The 15,521-nt window shown below is 40.9% G+C and overlaps 1 protein-coding gene across 1 annotated transcript in view; it reads right to left on the bottom strand.

Moving 5' to 3' along the window:
• LOC112225893 (corticotropin-releasing factor receptor 1-like) overlaps window positions 1-15,521 on the bottom strand; it is a 162,467-nt gene that overhangs the window by 87,006 nt on the left and 59,940 nt on the right. Inside the window, exons 2-3 of the mRNA XM_024390012.2 lie at window positions 15,012-15,099; window positions 867-920 (exon numbers count right to left, since the gene is read on the bottom strand). Coding sequence (XP_024245780.1) covers window positions 867-920; window positions 15,012-15,099 — 142 coding nt within the window. The remainder of the gene's footprint in view (window positions 1-866; window positions 921-15,011; window positions 15,100-15,521) is intronic.

Here is a 15,521-nt window from a genome sequence, read left to right as displayed (position 1 = left end):
CCTGCTATCTGCCAATCACCGGAATGCCTGGAATGTTCTGATGCCGGGCATCCTGGCGGTTGGTGGAGTGGCGTGGAGGGGGGTTTGGAAGGGGGATGGAGCATTACAAGTTAAGACCATGTTTAGCCATTGTTCTCTCTCTTACGTCTGGTCTTCACAAGAGAATGTCACGGTTGTTTTATCTTTCATTTATTTGGCGTGGGCTACGGCCAAACAGTAGTCTGTGTGAAGTTGGGTTAAAAAAACGTAAATTCTTAAACTCAAACCTTTGTCTGGACAATTGTTCCTTTATGATCTAGCCAGGTCATTACAGTATCTTTCTTTTTTGGAAGAGCACAGCGGGATGTGACATTAAACCGAATATAAACAAAAATAGGACCGTAAAATAAAGTGTACTGGCTAAATTGTCTAATATAATTGTCCCAATGCAATTTCCATCCTAATAATTTTGCCACGATGGGGAGTGGTGGAAGTATGAAAACAAGCATTTCGCTACACCCGCTAACATCTGCTAAATATGTGTATGTGACCAATAACGTTTGATTTGATTTGTACAGTTTTGACTGATACAAATGAAATGTCCAGAGTTTGATTCAAGTTGAAACACGATGATCAATACATTTGTCGTTATTCTCTTTACAAAAAAAGCAAAAGCAAAATGTAACAAAACGGATTCTGATCGAAAATGCAAATAAAGCCCCGGACGGACACCCGTTTTCTCTCTATCTAAATGAATGCAGCTCTTTGGTGTTACACACCGTGAATCATATCTTTGGCGAAAGCATCAAAAAGTGACACATAAACCGACACCAGGCTACACACACTTACACTTTTTGGGACCACAGGAACACTTCTACTGTACTCACCGGCGGTGACATTGCTGGGTGTGAGGGTCAGATTCCACAGTGCCAACGTACGTGCTGAAACACAAGAGGAAAAACAGATATTAACGCACCACTAAAATATACAGGAAACGCATGAATAAATCCATATGACATTTACAATTCATTTATCGTCGTATTCAGGTTTGACACGAAGATGGATATGTGTCTGATCAATGCTGACAACAAAAAAAGAAAGAGACTCATGTCATAAAAGTCTTGGAATTATCTTCTTTTGTAATCTGTCCCCCATTTACCTTTAAAAAGGTGTTACCAGTCAACATAGACAACTGGCACCCAAAACGCAACACTTGTGAAATTATTTAAACAGTCGGACAAGGTGGAACACAAGAGACAAAAAGCGGAATCGTCTTAGATTAACATCTGCAGGCAAATGATGCTCGTCACTCTGTAACCAACCATTCCTTACGCCCCATTCCCCTTATCCCTCACCCACACCCTCATCCCACTCCTCTCCCCTTACATTTCCACAGCACTTCATTTCATGCTATGCATAATATATACATGGAAATATTCCCTTTTTCTCTCCGGCATATGCTTTGATGTACAGTTGCATTATTCAAATAGTGCAGGGTACCTGGCACCCATGGAGCATGTTTCGTTTGAGCCAGGCCCACATCGCATCTCGTCATGATGGAAGCATAGCACTCATGACTGCCAAAAAGTTCCTTCCAAACATAATTTCATGCCTGTCTACCTTCTCTATTCCCCTCACTGAACTTAGATCAAAGGACAACTGGACAGAGGATGCTGTCTACGTAAATGAAACAAATATATATTCAAATATGTATAAAGTACAGGCAGTTTGGGCTGTTTTTTAATAAGGTGATAAAAGTCAGAGGCAGTCTCACATGAATGGACAGACCATTCTTTCATTTCATTTTAGATCATCCTCAAGTCCTGAGCCAGAATATAGAGGTCACACAGCACACCGTAGTGGCTCAAACACACAACCCATTTCATCCTCAAAACTCCGCTAACTGTTTTCCATGATACATCCTGTCTTTGGTGTATTCACAGGTGTCTCTTAGGCTCTCAGTCTGTTCCCCCTAACTGCCTCTGTGGCTGCCATCCACTGACATAAAACAAGTTGTCCCAAGAACACGATTTCAGCATAAACGGTTGTGTTATGTTCAGAGAAAGACACACGCAGACAAGTATCCAAGCACTTAGCACGCATGCACACACGCTGTGAGCACTGTGAGGACATGCGGTCTGCTAGTTAGAAGGTAGGTCACACAGACAGCACACACAGCATGTGGGATACTACATTGATAACACAAGTCCTACAATCTATCCTCAGAATGATTCTATACTAGAGGAACTCCCCAGGGACGTACTCACTCGTGATGACTGTGTCCACGCTCCACAAACATTACCATAACATCCTCCCCTAACAGGCTCTGGACATGGCTTGTGACAGTCTATCCTTTATAAATAGTTATAATTAGAGAAGCTGCACCCTATGGGCCCTGGTCAAAACTAGTGCCCTTACATAGGCTGCCATTTGGGATTCAGACAATCATTCCAGAGAGACTTCAGGCCCCTAGTCATCCGATGCCCTTGGGGAGCTTTCAGGTTCAGTGAATCTCTGCATGGGTAGATAATAATTATGTCAAAGGACCAGGCCGATGAGATAACATGCCCTGCAACCTATACAGGCTCAGAGCCAATACAGTGCAAGCTGATCCCTTTGATCTCTCTGATACATCGAAAACCCATAGAGATACACAGTATTGAATTTGCTTTTCCATCTCAGTAAACAATTTTACAGTACTGTATGTATTCAATGGGAAATCTAATAGATCACCCATCTCCAAAGACCGAGCCCCATCTCATGACGTTCTTCTGTACAGTAGCAGAGGTCAATGCCCTCTATTCTACCAGTGTGGCTGACTGAACGCAACTGAAGAGAGGTCAAAGTCACCCTACTGTAGCTCTCAGAGTGTACACTTCACACTGGTCTCAAGAACTGGTGGTACTGTTGCCTCTAAACCAGCTACCATAACAATAGCCAACAGCATACCATCCTGCATCCCTCTGCTGGCTTGCCTCTGAAGCTAAGCAGATTTGGTCCTGGTCAGTCTCTGGATGGGAGACCAGCTCCTGCTAAAAGTGGGATGCACTCTTTCCTCTGGTCTAAAATAAAATATCCCAATACCCCAGGACAGTTATTGAGGGCATTGCCCAGTGTAGGGTGCTGTCTTTCAGATGGGATGTTAAAACCTCTTTGGGCTAGGGGGCAGTATTCGGAAGTTTGGATGACTGACGTTCCCAAAGTAAACTGCCTGTTACTTAGGCCCAGAAGCTAGGATATGCATATAATTGGTAGCAGTGTATAGAAAACACTCTGAAGTTTCTAAAACTGTTACAATAATAACTGATATGACAGGGGAATACCCGAGGAGAATCCATCTAGAATAATTTTTTTGAGAACACAGCCTAGTTCAACGCTAGTCTGGGATATTCAAAGGAATTACTCCCAGACTGCAGTTCCTATGGCTTCCACTAGATGTCAACAGTATTTAGAAAGGGGTTCAGGCCTGTTTTTTGAAAAATGAGCAAGTAGTTGTAGTTTTTCTAAGGTGTCCCTCGTTAGGACTCCAGTCTTGTGGCGCGCATGATTGAGGGCGCGCACTTCGTTATTTATCTCCGGTATTGAACATACTACATTGCGTCTTAACTTTTGTTTATTTACATATTAGGGTACCTGAGGATTGATTAGAAATGTTGTTTGACTTGTTTGGATGAAGTTTACCCGTAACATTTGGGATTCCTTTGTCTGCATGTTGAACGAGTGGAACGGGTGGATTACTGAATCAAATGCACCAAATAAACTGACTTTTTTGGGATATAAGGAAGGACTTTATCGAACAAAACAACCATTTCTTGTGTAGCTGGGACCCTTGGGATTGCAAACAGAGGAAGATCTTCAAAGGTAAGTGATTTATTTTATTGCTATTTCTTATTTTTGTGACGCCTCTGCTGGTTTGAAAAATGTTTTTAATGCTGTTGTATGCGCTGTCCTCAGATAATCACATGGTATGCTTTTGCCGTAAAGCCTTTTTGAAATCGGACAACGCGGTTGGATTAACAAGATGTTAAGCTTTTAAACGATGTAAGACACTTGTATTTTCATGAATGCTTAATATTACAATTTTTCTATTTTGAATTTCGCGCTTTGCAATTTCACCGGATGTTGTAGAGGTGGGACGCTAGCGGAATACCTAGCCCACATGTGTCCTGACTCTCTGACTCTCTCTCTGGTCATTAAAGATCCCATGGCAATTATTGTAAGAGTAGCGGTGTTAACTTCTTGATGCACCCATCCCTTTAGCGGGATCATTTTAGTCAACCACCGCTGAATTGCAGAGCGCCAAATTCAAATTAAAATATAAAATTTTCATGAAATCACAAGTGCAATATAGCAAAACACAGCTTAGCTTGTTGTTAATCCACCTGGCATGTCAGATTTCAATAAAGCTTTTCGGGGAAAGCATACCAAGCGTTTATGTAAGGACATCTCTCTCAGTAGACAAAATATTACAAACAGCTAGCAGCCATGTAGATTGGTCACGAAAGGCAGAAAAGCAATAAATTAAATCGCTTACCTTTGATGATCTTCAGATGTTTGCACTCAAGAGACTCCCAGTTACACAATAAATGTTCCTTTTGTTCCATAAAGATTATTTTTTATATCCAAAATACCTCCATTTGGTTGGCTCGTTATGTTCAGAAATCCACAGGCTCGAGCGGTCACGACATCGCAGACGGAAATTCCAAATATTATCTGTATTGTTCGTAGAAACATTTTTTATAATCAATCCTCAGGTTGTTTTTACAGTATATAATCGATAATATGTCAACCGGGAATGTAGCTTCTTCAATAGGAGAGAGAGAGAAAATGGCTGCTCCAAGCTATTGCGCATACAAAACGCTGCTGGCACCCAGCCAAACAATGTGATCTTTCTCACTCATTTTTAAAAATAAAAGCCTGAAACTATGTCTAAAGACTGTTCACACCATGGGGAAGCCATATGAAGAGGAATCTGGTTGATATCCATTTAAATGGAGCAAAGGCAGGCTATGGAACAAGGAGCTTTCAAAATAGAGGTTAGAGTGTTTTCTGTCCTAATCTGACAATTATATGCATATTCTAGATTCGGGGGCCTGAGAAATAGGCAGTTTAATTTGGGTACGTTTTTCATCCAAACATCAAAATACTGCCCCCTACACTCAAGAGGTTAACCCCAGTGTTCTGGCTAAATTCCAAATCTTGCTATCATGGCCACCTAATTATCCCCAGCTTGTAACACTTCCCCAGGTTGTTGCTGTGAATGTGTTCTCAGTCAACTTTCCTGGTTATAAAAAACATACCACTCACATACATGCTGTGCTCCACTCACATACATGCTGTGCTCACGCATTCATTCATGTGATGGGTTAACCCACACACGCGTTCCAGTGATTCAGGTCACCGTTGACTGGCGTGATGCAATTTGACAAGTTTATTGCTCAATTAATAAATCATGACTCATGCAAACCGCAGATGTTAGAAACAGAGCCTAAAACAATTGCAATCATCTTTTTTACACCATTTCAAGTCAAATCAAGCTTTTTGTTCTCAATAATTGGCTTACTGTGATGATTGATGGATAGGCAGGCTAGGCAGTACCGCTCTCTCTCTCTCCCACACACTGACAGGTATTAGTAACTGTGTGATGAGTACAGGATAAGCTCTGAAGATAAGAGATCTAACCCAGACAAATCAGGGATAAATACAAATAGGCCAGAATGTAGGAATTACTTATGGTGGTCATTTTTTTAAGGGGGACGTTCAATACTACAACCAATTCAACAACTTGTTGGTGTAAAAGCATTGATAAATCATGGCTGTGGTGGCATCTTGGCCTTCAGTGGCCCATTAAGGGGAGACAGACACCGATTCAGGAAATCTGAGATGAGATGTTAATCACTGTTTGATTCTGCATACTTTCCCTAAGCTTCCCTCTGTTTAATGGGCACACATATCAGAGATGGATGGAGTCAGGGAGAGAGAGAATGAGACAGAAAATGAGAAAGAGGGAGAGAGAGAGAGTACTCTCTTGACATGTGAAAGGGAGGAAACATCCTCTATTGCAGATAGAAGGATACATGGTGAGCATTGGTGGAAAGGAAAATCAAATCCATAGGAAAGCATGCTCTGAATCCTGAGAATGGAATGACAAAGCCTGTAGAATAAACGACCAGTTATACAATTATGGGGGCTGTTTAATATCTTACTGGATGCATTACGTTTACACAGCAGCAAATAATAATGTGAGGGCGCCGCTGTAAATAACCCCATTGAAGTTCTGTTGAATAGTCACCATGGACACAGAACAAATGCACAACACCCCCCCCCCACACACACACCCACAAGTTTGATATTCCAATGTCTATTGACGCCAGCCATCCCCTGTCAATGCGCTGACTTCTAAACAGCAGTTCTTAGAACAGTTTATTGAAGTGGGCTGAGACGATTGTGTTAAACAAAGTCGATGAGTTCTCTCTGTATTAATTGCTTGTCTATTAGATCCTGAGTGTTCTTTCTCAGCACTGCAACAACCTTAATTATAAGCCACTACCACCATGTACACCTCCTTTCTCTGCTTGTAACAATTTATCACAGTGTCTTCTCTTTCTAGGTCAAAGGGGTGCTCATAAAGCCTGTGGATCAAAAGGATATGGATTATTCTTGCTTTCTACAAAGCTGTTCATTGCAACCAAATAGTGGCTAATGTGTGTCTCGTCCTTCGATATCCCTTCAAAATCACGTGTAGCTAATTAAAGAGCTGGGCACTGTGTGTGTGTGTGGGTGTGTGCCCGTGGGTGCGTGTTACTGAACCCTTTGATCTTTAAAGGGAGAATAAAATAGCTTATTGCATTAGTAGTGAATGGCTTCCATCCAATTAGCAGGCTTATTCAAGGGAGACAACATCAATACTGCAGCTTCATCAGCAATTTTGCACAGAGGTACTATATTTCTGTCTCAACGTTAACTGCTGAACTGGCTATAACCTAAAGTTAAGGTAGCAGAGAAATACTTTCAGCAATAATAAGTTATTAAAATACTGAGCTATATTATATGCAAACATTTATTTTGTTATATTATTCTATGCTAATACAATTACTCATAGAAATAGATTTTGTTTAACAAGTAATACATTTTTTGTATATCCCCAAGCACACATCAAAATCCACAAATAATATTTTAATTGGCCACAAAATCAACATTTTGCATTGGCCATCTCAGTCTCCGAACTTGAAACCCAATGAAAGCTGGTGGTTTGAATTGTAGAGGCTGGTGCAAAAACATAGACGAAGGGTACCAAGGATCTAGAAGGAGTTTGTATGGAGAAGGATTGTGTATGGAGGAATGGTCTAAGCTGTGTGTTCTCTAACTCATACAACAGCTCAGTGCCATCATCTTCGCAAGGTGAGGTATTGAAAACAGGGGGGTCAATAATTTTGACCTCTATGTTTTTGAAAAAAAGAAGAAGATATTACTTGTTAAACAAAACATCTTTCTCTGAGCAATTGTATTGGTATAAAATAATATAATTTCCCACCATTTTTTGGAACATACAATGTAACTCAGTATTTCAATTATTTATTTTATACAGTAATTTTTTGCACATCTTTTCAAGCGTGTCAATAATTTTAGAACCCCAATGTATTTGCAAAGCTTTAGTCTTGTCAGAGATGGTCACATTTTGTATTTTGCGTTTTGCATTACACTGGGCTGAACTACACACCAATGTATTTTCTAACAAGATACTTTCAAAGTCTGTCATTTCTATTTTCAAAATACTTTTCCATACCATTTTTTATATAGCTGTTCACAATTTGTCCCCTTTCACCCTACATTGGTATCAAACGTCTGATGGCACTATGGTGTGATAAGAGGGTCTGCTAAATGTACAGTGCATTCAGAAAGTATTCATACCCCTTTTGTTACGTTTCAGCCGTATTCTGAAATGGATGGAATTACTTTTTTTTCTCATCAATCTACACTCAAAACCCCATAATGACAAAGTGTGTAATGACATGTTTTTTTAATGTTTGCAAATGTAATTGTCAAGGATTTCCTCCTCTTCTTCCGAAGAGGAGAGGCGAAACGGATCAGAAGACCAATATGCGGCGTGGTAAGTGTCCATGGTTCCTTTTAATATGTAAATGTACACATGAACACTACAAAACAATAAACATGGAACGTGTGAAACCCTAAACAGTCCTATCTGGTGCAAAGACAGAGACAGGAACAATCACCCACAAACACACAGTGAAACCCAGGCTACCTAAGTATGATTCTCAATCAGAGACAACTAATGACACCTGCCTCTGATTGAGAACCATACTAGGCCGAAACATAGAAATACCCAAATTATAGAAAAACAAACATAGACTGCCCACCCAACTCACGCCCTTACCATACTAAATAAATACAAAACAAAGGAAATAAAGGTCAGAACGTGACAGTAATACAACTTAAAAACAGAAATACCTTATTTACATGAGTATTCAGACCCTTTGCTATGAGACTCGAAATTGAGCTCAGGCGCATCCTGTTTCCTGTTTCTAACTTGATTGGAGTCCACCTGTGGTAAATTCAATTGATTGGACATTATTTGGAAAGGCACACATCTGTCTATATAAGGCAACACAGTTGACAGTGCATGTCAGAGCAAAAACCAAGCCATGAGGTCGAAGGAATTGTCCGTATAGCTCCGAGACAGGATTGTGTCGAGGCAAAGATATGGGGAAGGGTACCAAAACATTTCTGCAGCATTGAAGCTCCACAAGAACACTGTGGCCTCAATCATTCTTAAATAAAATACATTTGGAACCAGCAAAACTCTTCCTAGACTTGGCCCCCCTGGCCAGACTAAGAATTAGGAGGAGAAGGGCTTTGGTCAGGGAGGTGATCAAGAACCCGATAGTCACTCTGACAGAGCTCCAGATTCCTCTTTGGAGATGGGAGAACCTTCCAGAAGGACAACCATCTCTACAGGCCTTTATGGCAGAGTGTCCAGACAGAAGCCACATGACAGCCAGCTTGGAGTTTGCCAAAAAGGCATTAACAAGATTCTCTGATGAAACCAAGATTGAACTCTATGGCCTAAATGCCAAGCATCACATTTGGAGGAAACCTGGCACCATCCCGACGGTGATGCATAGTGGTGGCAGCATCACGATGTGGGGATGTTTTTTGCGGCAGGGACTGGGAGACTAGTCAGGAACAACGGAAAGATGAACGGAGCAAAGTACAGAGAGATATTTCATGAAAACCTGCTCCAGAGAGCCCAGGACCTCAGACAAGAGCAAAGGTTCACCTTCCAACAGAACAATGACCCTAAGCACACAGCCAAGACAACGCAATAGTGGCTTCAGGACAAGTCTCCGAATGTCCTTGAGTGGCCCAGCCAGAGCCCAGACTTTAACCCGATCGAACATCACTGGAAAGACCTTAAAATCGCTCTGCAGCGACGCTCCGACATGCAATCTGACAGAGCTTCAGAGGATCTGCAGAAAACAGTGGGAGAAACTCCCCAAATACAGATGTGCAAAGCTTGTAGCGTCATACCCAAGAAGACTGGATGTTGTAATCGCTGCCAAAGGTGCTTCAACAAAGGGTCTGAATACTTAAGTAAATTTGATATGTCCCCAGCCCAAAAAATTGCTTTGTCATTATGAGGTACTGTGTGTAGATAGATTAGGATTTTACATCAATTTTTTATCCATTATAGAATAAGCCAGTAACATGAACAAAAATGTGTAAAAAGTCAAAGAGTCTGAATACTTTCCGAATGCACTGTATATCTAAAACAATCGATTTGAAACTAGACCTATGACAATACCCAGTGTGCTTTTCAGTCGTTACTTTTCACATATACCTTTAGAAGACACTCTTATCCAGAGTAACAGTGCATTCAACTAAGGTAGAGTAACACCAACATATCACAGTCATAGCAAGTAAGACGTTTCTGTAACTTTTACTGAGAATGTTGTTGCTGTTTGGCTGGCTACTTGCAGATGTAATTTTGTATTTAAGAATACAGAATACATGTATTTTAACTAAATACAATACTTTGCAAAAGTATAATATTTTATTTTAATACATTGGTTTTTAGGGTATTTTGGAGTAGTATTTTGTCATTGTAATTTGTCATTCATGCCCATCCCTAAGATGTGTTTTCCCCTTTCATGTAGAAGTTGAAAAGACAAGGAAAAAACAACTCTGATGGCTGACAGAGGTGGGCCGGGCAGACTATGTTCCCATTCGTCGTGTGTCATCTCAGAACTTTTTCATTATTGATTTCCCAAGAGTTCTCTAGAAGAAGGTGGTGACCCCATGACATGAGAATGACAGTTGAAGAAAGAAAAGGTTACATTTCTTTATTTGTGAACTCTAAATCCAGCAATATTTCTGACCTTTTCCTCTGAAAAAGACACAAAATAACCTATAACCTATGTATGATGAAGTGTACAGTCGTGGCCAAAGGTTTTGAGAATGACACAAATATTAATTTCAAAGCCTCAGTTTGTATGATGGAAATTTGCATATACTCCAGAATGTTATGAAGAGTGATCAGATGAAATGCAATTAATTGCAAAGTCCCTCTTTGTCATGCACATGAACTGAATCCTAAAAAAAAACATTTCCACTGCATTTCAGCCCTGCTAGAAAAGGATGAGCTGACATGTCAGTGATTCTCTCGTAAACACAGGTGTGAGTGTTGACGAGGACAAGGCTGGAGATCACTCTGTCATACTGATTGATTGTTATTTTTGTGCGTTGCACACACATAACAGACTGGAAACTTCAAAAGGAGGGTGGTGCTTAGAATCATTGTTCTTCCTCTGCAATCATGGTTACCTGCAAGGAAACACATGCCGTCATCATTGCATTGCACAAAAAGGGCTTCACAGGCAAGGATATTGCTGCCAGTAAGATTGCACCTAAATCAACCATTTATCGGATCATCAAGAACTTCAAGGAGAGCAGTTCAATTGTTGTGAAGAAGGCTTCAGGGAGCCCAAGAAAGTCCAGTAAGCGCCAGGACCTTCTCCTTAAGTTGATTCAGCTGCAGGATCGGGGCACCACCAGTACAGAGCTCGCTCAGGAATGGCAGCAGGCAGGTGTGAGTGCATCTGCATGAACAATGAGGTGAAGGAGGATGGCCTGGTATCAAGAAGGGCAGCAAAGAAGCCACTTCTCTCCAGGAAAAACATCAGGGACAGAATGATATTCTGCAAAATGTACAGGGATTGGACCGCTGAGGACTGGGGAAAAGTAATTTTCTCTGATGAATCCCCTTTCCGATTGTTTGGGGCATCCGGAAAAAGCTTGTCTGGAGAAGACAAGGTGAGCGCTACCATCAGTCCTGTGTCATGCCAACAGTAAAGCATCCTGAGACCATTCATGTGTGGGGTAGCTTCTCACCTAAGGGAGTTTGCTCACTCACAATTTTGCCTAAGAACACAGCCATGAATAAAGAATGGTACCAACACATCCTCTGAGAGCAACTTCTCTCAACCATCCAGGAACAGTCTGGTGACAAACAATGCCTTTTCCAGCATAATGGAGCCACTTGCCAAAAGGCAAAAGTGATAACTAAGTGGCTCGGGGATCAAAACATCAATATTTTGGGTCCATGGCCAGGAAACTCCCCAGACCTTAATCACATTGAGAACTTGTGGTCAATCCTCAAGAGGCGGGTGGACAAACAAAAACCCACAAATTCTGACAAATTCTAAGCATTGATTATGCAAGAATGGGCTGCCATCAGTCAGGATGTGGCCCAGAAGTTAATTAGTCAGACGAATTGACAGCATGCCAGGGCGGATTGCAGAGGTCTTGAAAAAGAAGGGTCAACACTGCAAATATTGACTCTTTGCATCAACTTCATGTAATAGTCAATAAAAGCCTTGACACTTATGAAATGCTTGCAATTATACTTCAGTATTCCATAGTAACATCTGACAAAAATATCTAAAGACACTGAAGCAGCAAACTTTGTGATTCTGTCATTCTCAAAAACTTTTGGCCACGACTGTAGAGGAAATATATTTGGCATCCTTTCTCCTAACCATCTTTTAACAGACTGGGTAAAAAGGAATCAAAGAAGTGATAAAGATAAATATTCACATTGAATCCCATTATGAACACTATCATGGTGAGTGAGAGATATGGATGATTTCATCCTTGATATGACTAGATAATGTGCTTGACATGATTTTCTCGATGCTTCGATGATTAAGCTCTTCTCCTTTCATAGCCCTCTGTATAGCCAACTGTACACCTGTCTGAAGGTTTGTGCTACAGGTCAAACTGTTGTTTCATTACAGGTCAAATGAGTCTTGAATCTTGTCATTCAAACCCTCATAGAGTTGGAAGCCATAAAGACGGGCCTACGAAGTGTGCTCCATGACCTGACTTCTCTTCCCCATGCAGTTTCTGATAATTTAGAGATAATCCATCATAGATCTTATCAGATCTGAGCTCCACCAATGTCCTCAAACACACTGCGTATACACATACAGCACAGAGCAATCGCTCCACACAATCTTTTTGATTGGCCTTTGAAGTGAAAGTGAGGGGTGAAGGGTGCGAGGGGTGGGAGGACTAATCCTTATGGAAAAGAATATGCAATCATCACAGACTACTCCTAGATTGATACGGAGGGTAACTGAGGTGCAACTCTAAGTCCCATCACCACCACAGACGATTAGACAGTCTTGATAAACTGTTCATGCAAAAAGATCCCACAGCCTATGGAAATCTCCTGCCCACACCTTTGTCATGTAGTCAAGTCAACTTCAGACAATGCCTGTGTCTGAAATGGCACCCTATTCACTCTATAGTGCACTAATTTTGACCCTATTCCTTATATTTTAAAATGTAACCTTTATTTAACTAAGCAAGTCAGTTAAGAACAAATTCTTATTTACAATGACGGCCTAACCCGGACGATGCTGGGCCTATTGTGCGCCGCCCTATGTGACTCCCAATCACGGCCAGATGTGGTACAGCCTGGATTCAAACCAGGTACTGTAGTGACGCCTCTGAGAGGCAGTGCCTTAGACCGCTGCACCACTTGGGAGCCCATTTACTGTTATGCACTACTTTATCCAGAGCTCTATGGGCCCTAGTCAAAATTAGTGTACTTTAAAGCCAATAGGGTGCCATTGATGACACATCCAATGTCTTTTTATAACTGAAGGGTGAACTGCGATTTGTGATGGGCCAATTGAACCATCTGTGAACAATAAGAATGGCACTACTGACAGAGGTAATAGCACATCTCACAACAACCCCTTATATCTGAGTGCATGTCGGGGTACTTTCGTCTCATCCCAATTTCATCTCGGAGTGTCTTCCTTTCACCTCAACACAATTTCATCTGAAATATCTCAAGTGCTCTCTGAACAAAGCTACTGTACTGTATACTGTATAGCTCACTCTAGGAAAGTCTTAAAGAGCAACTAGCCAAAAAAAATGAAATAAAAATATTTTTTATTTCTCTGGTTGACAATGGCCTATGTTGCATCGATAATAGTCAGAAACATTGATTATTGTTAAAAACATGTACTACAAAGTGTATATAGCATAATTATGGTCATAAAGTCAGTATCTTCCAAAACTGAGATTTGCGAGATTTATGGAAGCTGTTACGTTCCTAGATCTATTAGATATTTGAGGGTTGGGTTTTGATTTCGATCATGCCTACTTGCCCATTCACACGGATGGTAACGCCTACGGAGAATTGTCATCCACGGAGAAACAGCTATGCTGATTGCACTCAATCTAATCATTTGATAGAACACACAGACAGTGACAGACCTGCCCACATTACAGAGTGCCTGGGACTTGTTTACATAAGACAACACGTCACCAATGTTATGTTGAAAGACCACTTGGCCCCTAAACTTATTGTGTGGAAACTTGCTGATGTGTTTGATAGTAATCACTCGAGTCTACCACTGTTTTGGGCAAAATTACAAATGGAGACAATGCGCACATGCATCCCACCTGCTATGATTCAATATTTAAAAATTCAGAACCCATTAGCGAGCACCTTGTGTCCCACCGCAACATGTTTAGTAACATGATTCCCTATGAAACACTCCCCAGAGAGACACACACTCTGGTAATAGATAGTGAGAAAGTTGTAAAAACTAAAAGACACCAAAGCTCTTTGCCACTCGCCAGTGACTTGATAAGCTTTTGCTTGATAAGCTGATTTAGCTAACTTTGCCTACCTGCTCAAAGTGCCTTCTAGCTACTAGCTAGCTTTATAGACAACCACAGAGACGGAATTAGCTAGTGATTTTATGCACTGGTAAACAGTGTGTACTGTTGCTTGTGCTTTTTTTCACGATAGTTCGACAGCTTCCTGAAGTTGTAGACATGTTCTCAGAAATCAGTCTCGAGCGTAGTAGCAGCTGACTCGATACTGCAGTGTACTTCTAGTTTCCATGCAAAAAACAATACTTGCGAAATACTGCACCACACACTTTAGCTAGATGTCAAATTGCGTGACTAAGACCTCTTCTGCAAAACTTTTAAGTTACTTATATATTTCTTGATTTATCTTAATTAATTCAGACTACACCGAGGGAATTGTTTTGCTACCGTGACTCAATAAGGACAAACAACAATAACTACCAAGGTACAATATAGTGAACACAACACATCCACCTCAAACCATACCTACAAGAACCAAACCTTATTTTTCTTAATGAGAAGCAGAATCAGTGTGTTCAGCCCCCCCCCCCCATTCCAAAAAGTCATCATAGGTGATTGGGACTATAGAGTGCACATGGACTTCGATTGGGAACACATTCTTGCCCAATTGCATTCCTGTTTCCCACTGATGCTGTGGACTGACAAATAATGACTGTTGTTGCCTATGTACAGTATTCCACCAGTGCCTATTCCATGATGGGAAGAACTCAGAATGATTAAACTCCCTATTTAACATGATAGACCATCAAAAATGTTCCTCCACCATATTTCCTGCCCACATAGAAAACTGTCCTTATACGATTGGAGGAGGGCCTCACCAGTGAGATTGGTGGACAGCAGTAGCAGTGTATCGCAGGTCAGGTCAGCCGTTGTCCCGGAAATCACCACAGCCCAGATGGTCAACACCTGAACAGGAAAAGAGAAATAAATAAAGAGAAAACAAGTCTAGTCAGTCTATTTCTGGAACTGGGGTAAAACCAATTGTTATGTGAAAGACAGATGACATAAGTTTAATACTGATGTGAATTTCACTGTCGACTTGAGACGAGGGAAACATAGGCAGACACTGTATCTAGTGTCTAGCATCAGTCAGCCTATCTCCCACACAAAAAGGCTGACAATATCCCCAAGTTCCCAATAGTGCCCTTCTATGCTGTTCACTGAATTAAAAAGTATGTTAATTTATCAAATTAATTGACTAATCAGACATACTCCCAGTCTCAGCATCATAAAATACTGCATTCATTTTATATGTTGGTTTTATGCACATATTTTACATGTTATTTATATACACTATTCCCTGATGTACAGTATAATGAACAATCAAC

Source organism: Oncorhynchus tshawytscha, linkage group LG27 (assembly GCF_018296145.1).
Source record: "Oncorhynchus tshawytscha isolate Ot180627B linkage group LG27, Otsh_v2.0, whole genome shotgun sequence".
Taxonomy (NCBI): Eukaryota; Metazoa; Chordata; class Actinopteri; order Salmoniformes; family Salmonidae; genus Oncorhynchus; species Oncorhynchus tshawytscha.
Note: the sequence above shows the minus strand (reverse complement) of the source record. Positions and strands in the feature narration are given on the sequence as shown.